At 30.8% G+C, this 6,055-nt stretch overlaps 1 protein-coding gene across 1 annotated transcript; it reads left to right on the top strand.

Annotated features, from left to right (window-relative positions):
• Positions 1-1,784: 1,784 nt before the first annotated feature.
• On the top strand, positions 1,785-2,417 carry LOTGIDRAFT_131016 (hypothetical protein; the record flags this gene model as incomplete). Its single annotated transcript, XM_009065973.1, has 1 exon — positions 1,785-2,417. A coding segment is annotated over one exon (633 nt), but the record flags the coding sequence as incomplete, so codon positions are not given.
• Positions 2,418-6,055: the final 3,638 nt, after the last annotated feature.

The following is a 6,055-nucleotide window of genomic DNA, read 5'->3' as shown; positions in this document are numbered from 1 at the left end:
AACATAATGTATATTATTATCATCCATCAGAAAACATACTATATTTATCATCCATCAGACAACATACTGTATATTTTGATCATTCATCATCCATCAGGCAACATACTGTATTGATTTATCATCCATCAGACAACATACTGTATATTTTTATCATCCATCAGGCAACATACTGTATATTTTTATCATCCATCAGACAACATACTATATATTTTTATCATCCATCAGACAACATATTGTTTATTTTTATCATCCATCAGGCAACATACTATAAATATTTATCATCCATCAGACAACATACTGTTTATTTTTATCATCCATCAGACAACATACTGTATATTTTTATCATCCATCAGACAACATAATGTATATTATTATCATCCATCAGAAAACATACTATATTTATCATCCATCAGACAACATACTGTATATTTTGATCATTCATCAGACAACATAATGTATATTATTATCATCCATCAGAAAACATACTATATTTATCATCCATCAGACAACATACTGTATATTTTGATCATTCATCATCCATCAGGCAACATACTGTATTGATTTATCATCCATCAGACAACATACTGTTTATTTTTATCATCCATCAGACAACATACTGTATATTTTTATCATCCATCAGACAATATACTGTATATTTTTATCATCCATCAGACAACATAATGTATATTATTATCATCCATCAGAAAACATACTATATTTATCATCCATCAGACAACATACTGTATATTTTGATCATTCATCATCCATCAGGCAACATACTGTATTGATTTATCATCCATCAGACAACATACTGTTTATTTTTATCATCCATCAGGCAACATACTATAAATATTTATCATCCATCAGACAACATACTGTTTATTTTTATCATCCATCAGACAACATACTGTTTATTTTTATCATCCATCAGACAACATATTGTTTATATTTATCATCCATCAGACAACATACTGTATATTTTTATCATCCATCAGACAACATAATGTATATCATTATCATCCATCAGAAAACATACTATATATATTTATCATCCATCAGACAACATACTGTATATTTTGATCATTCATCATCCATCAGGCAACATACTGTATTGATTTATCATCCATCAGACAACATACTGTATATTTTTATCATCCATCAGGCAACATACTGTATATTTTTATCATCCATCAGACAACATACTGTTTATTTTTATCATCCATCAGACAACATATTGTTTATTTTTATCATCCATCAGGCAACATACTATAAATATTTATCATCCATCAGACAACATATTGTTTATTTTTATCATCCATCAGACAACATACTGTTTATTTTTATCATCCATCAGACAACATACTGTATATTTTTATCATCCATCAGACAACATACTGTATATTTTAATCATCCATCAGGCAACATACTGTATATTTTTATAATCCATCAGACAACATACTGTATATTTTTATCATCCATCAGGCAACATACTGTATATTTTTATAATCCATCAGACAACATACTGTATATTTTTATCATCCATCAAGCAACATACTGTATATTTTTTATCATCCATCAGACAACATACTATATATTTTTATCATCCATCAAACAACATATTGTTTATTTTTATCATCCATCAGGCAACATACTATAAATATTTATCATCCATCAAACAACATAATGTTTATTTTTATCATCCATCAGACAACATACTGTATATTTTTATAATCCATCAGACAACATACTGTATATTTTTATAATCCATCAGACAACATATTGTTTATTTTTATCATCCATCAGGCAACATACTGTTTATTTTTATCATCCATCAGGCAACATACTGTATATTTTTATCATCCATCAAACAACATACTGTTTATTTTTATCATCCATCAGGCAACATACTATATATTTTTATCATCCATCAAACAACATATTGTTTATTTTTATCATCCATCAGGCAACATACTATAAATATTTATCATCCATCAAACAACATAATGCTTATTTTTATCATCCATCAGGCAACATACTGTTTATTTTTATCATCCATCAGGCAACATACTGTATATTTTTATAATCCATCAGACAACATACTGTATATTTTTATCATCCATCAGGCAACATACTGTATATTTTTATCATCCATCAGACAACATACTGTATATTTTTATCATCCATCAGGCAACATACTGTATATTTTTATAATCCATCAGACAACATACTGTATATTTTTATCATCCATCAAGCAACATACTGTATATTTTTATCATCCATCAGACAACATACTATATATTTTTATCATCCATCAAACAACATATTGTTTATTTTTATCATCCATCAGGCAACATACTATAAATATTTATCATCCATCAGACAACATACTGTATATATTTATCATCCATCAGACATAAACACGAAACACATCAAAAACCTTTTGGTTTTTAGTTTTTATGCAAGTTTTATCATTTTCATCACACTTTTGGAATATTTTTATTTTGAAAAAAAGCGCTAGCGGATGCGTTCATTGCAAATTTCCTTAAATAATATCCGACAGATTAAATTGAAAATTTTTATCAACATAACTTCTAAATGAATTTAATTTTATGGTGTTATTATCGCCATAATTTGAAAATATTAGGAACAGTTTATTCAATGTATCAATGGCGTTGGGTGCCTTGTGAGGATAAGGATAAAATAAAGTTTGTATACATGTTGTTATTATTGGATACCATAGATGTAATATCCCGAGACCAAATGTACATAGCTGCCGATACAACTGTTTGGAAGGAAATGTGGGATTATGCATTTTCTTCTGGTTTTCATTCTTCATAATTTGAATGATAGTAGTCTGTGAAATAATTCATCTCTGAAGTGTACACCGAGCATTGAACGTTGTACATTCGATCGGATTTTAACATAGCCTGGAACTAAAAGTAATTTGATAGTGAAAATCTCGCATCTGGATATTCACAAATTTACTCGCAATAAATTGTTTAAAGAAACCATATTGGTCCAGAAATAGTTTGTGTTATCCCAGAGAACTTTTTATGAACCTTTTTTTTTTGGCACAAAAAAATGTGAGCATTATCAATGTGATAATTGTATATTATATATATATATATAAGCTATGATCATAAGGGAATAATTTGTAGTGTTAATGGCCAAAGTTGATGTAAAAGGTTATAGGTAAATCTGAGTACAAATATCGGTGAATTTCTTTTTAAACAAAATCAGAGTAGATGTACTAGTTCGTTATTTAAATATGCTCCAAGCATTCCGGCTATGTCTGGATATGGTTTGGTGCCTTCTAAACGCGAGTCGATACTGTTATAACTGTATTATGTAGGAGTGTCCATTGACATAGCAATTTTGCTCTGAAGAGATAAAGGGGTTAATTGTGGTATGTTCTCCCAATTAACAGACAATTAATTTCTTGTCTTGACAAGGAAACATTGCAGATGAAGGAGATTGACCTGAAAGGGTGCTCAAATATCTGGAATAACTATTTGAGGATTAATATAACATTTAAATTTAATAGTTCAGTACAATAAAAAAAAAGTCACAATATCGCAAGTTAGCAGGCATTAGAGATTATGGAACTTATGATTCAATTCCAAGTGTTATTGTTCTATCGTGAACATCGAATGAAAGCTTGGTTATTTCTACATTGACAGGAAATGACATGCCGACATATTAATGAAAATAGAACAGGTTTTATACCGAAAAGATTATGATACCATCGTATGTCCATTTTAAATTTAGACATTATAACATACTTGTTATCTTCTCCTTATTAATTGACGTGTTGTCTGTAGGCAATATGGTAAACATCATGTTGTAACAGATTTTTGATGTAATAGTGGCAGACAATGAAACAGTGTTTTGAAATTATTGATGACAAATTGGTGGTAAATTGGATTAGCTTCGCCACTAAATTACCTAAATCCTATTAAACCAACAACTTAACCGAAATTGGGTGTGCTTTTACAATACTGCTACATATCTATCAAAATTATAGGCAATACATTTATCGGTTGCTCCAGTGATTTTTATTTCAAACTCAACACAGGGCGTTCATTAGGGAAAATGGTACCATATGATGTGGATTTAATGAACAAAACTACCCAGGAAAGAGCACCTATCTACTCCTTTACAAAACTCAGAATTTTAGTTGCAAACTGTCTGAAATCCACATATTTAATGATGATTTATACGAACAAATTAGAGGATTACAAATGGGTAACCCACTTTCACCATTATTAGCGGTAGAGTTTATTTCCAACAAGCCCTAGCATTATGTTGCTACAGAAATGTTGTTGACACCTTTTGTCAACGGGAAGATAATCCTCAAAGTTTACAAGACCACCTCAATAACCAAACACCAAGCATAAAAATGAAAACCAGTGCTAATGATTCAATACCTATCGTGGATGTAAATGTTAAGAAAAGTAATAATCAATCAAACCCTAGGTTACAAAACCCTAACTGATCACTACCTAATCTAACCAACCCTCTCCAAACTTATAAAATTAGTTTCTTCCTGTGGAGAATGCTGAATCGGTGAATCAAGGACCACTTAATATTAATGTCCATCAAATTTAATGTCCATCAATCTCAAGCAGTCAAAAACCAGTCAGAGATTCTAAACATATCAATGAAACTGATCATTGAATTAATTAAGATGAAACAACCATATAAGCAGTAACTTAAAACAATAAAAAAGAAACACCAATACCGGAAACTATCGAAATAAGAGAACCCTAAACGCATATCCTAGCGTCTTTATCCCCAGGGCCTATGATTACCTTATTAAATATTTAGTACATTTTTTTTTAATTTAAAAGCTTCATCACTCATTGTCAATATTATTCATTGCTTGGTAAAGACTTGAGAATCCCAGTTGAAACATCAATTGTATTCCATAAGAAACGTGTTATCAATATCAAACCACTTTTACTAAATGTCATTCAAGGATTACATAAACTGTATCATAAGTAGAAAGAGTCTCATTATTCTGTATTGAGTATCACTTTTGAAACCTATCATCTGTTTCTTAGACAGATGTTTCAAAATACCTACCGGAATTGATGCAGCAAGCGAGGATGGGCATGATCAACCTGATGCCGCTCTATAACTGAGTGTGTCTGCTCACGATCCCTTTCGGATTATCAAAAACTAGAGCAATATTTTATTAGTAAACTTTATAAGTTGATAGCTATATATATATTTATTATCAAAGCATTTTGTCACAGCCAAATAAAAAGGGCTTTGTTATGATGTATTAATAATTTTTTAACCAATTGTTCAAAATTTAGGCCATACATTATTGATGACCATCAAAATCGGGTCTTTTGCAAAAAAAGAATAGTAACGCATGTTAAGAATCCATTTCTTAAAGTATATCAAACACCAAAATGAAATGGTGTTAAATGCCCTCCTTTACTGTACCTGATTTATGGGAGATCACTCTTACGTTCATATTACTGCTAGAAACAAACGTGTCCAACACAATGATGTACATTCATTTCTGGTAGTAAGAATTGAAAATGTTCCTTGCATAGTCCACTCTGATTATTGCGGTTAAAACTGCGATTCAACAGCATTTGAAGTAGAAAAAACGTTGAGAAACCAGCAATATGCAGTCTGATTCACCGTCTGATTGGGAATACAAATACGTACGTGACACGGTGGGTGTGAAATTCCGACCTGCCCGTATTGTCCGAATTGAAAGACCTCAAAATTGAGACTTAAGTTGCGCCAAATTTGTCCACAAATTTGTGATGGATAACGAAAGGATATTTTAAAATCACAACTCCTATTCATACTGACATTAACAATCACTTGATATGATTTTATTAAATTAGAATAATTATTTATTTGTGATCAGTGACAAAATATCGCAGCTTGCCAATTGATTTGAGAGCAATATTGTTTCGTAATAATATCGGAAGTTCTAGCCTGGTTCAATCAGTTCCCATAACCAGGCACCAACCCCCATCCCAAACACGGCTTTGGAAATTATGTAGCTTCCAGTCAGTCAGTTAATGGT

The sequence above is a fragment of the Lottia gigantea genome (assembly GCF_000327385.1).
Source record: "Lottia gigantea unplaced genomic scaffold LOTGIsca_72, whole genome shotgun sequence".
NCBI classification, from domain to species: Eukaryota; Metazoa; Mollusca; class Gastropoda; family Lottiidae; genus Lottia; species Lottia gigantea.
This window is presented reverse-complemented; position numbering and strand designations above follow the sequence as displayed.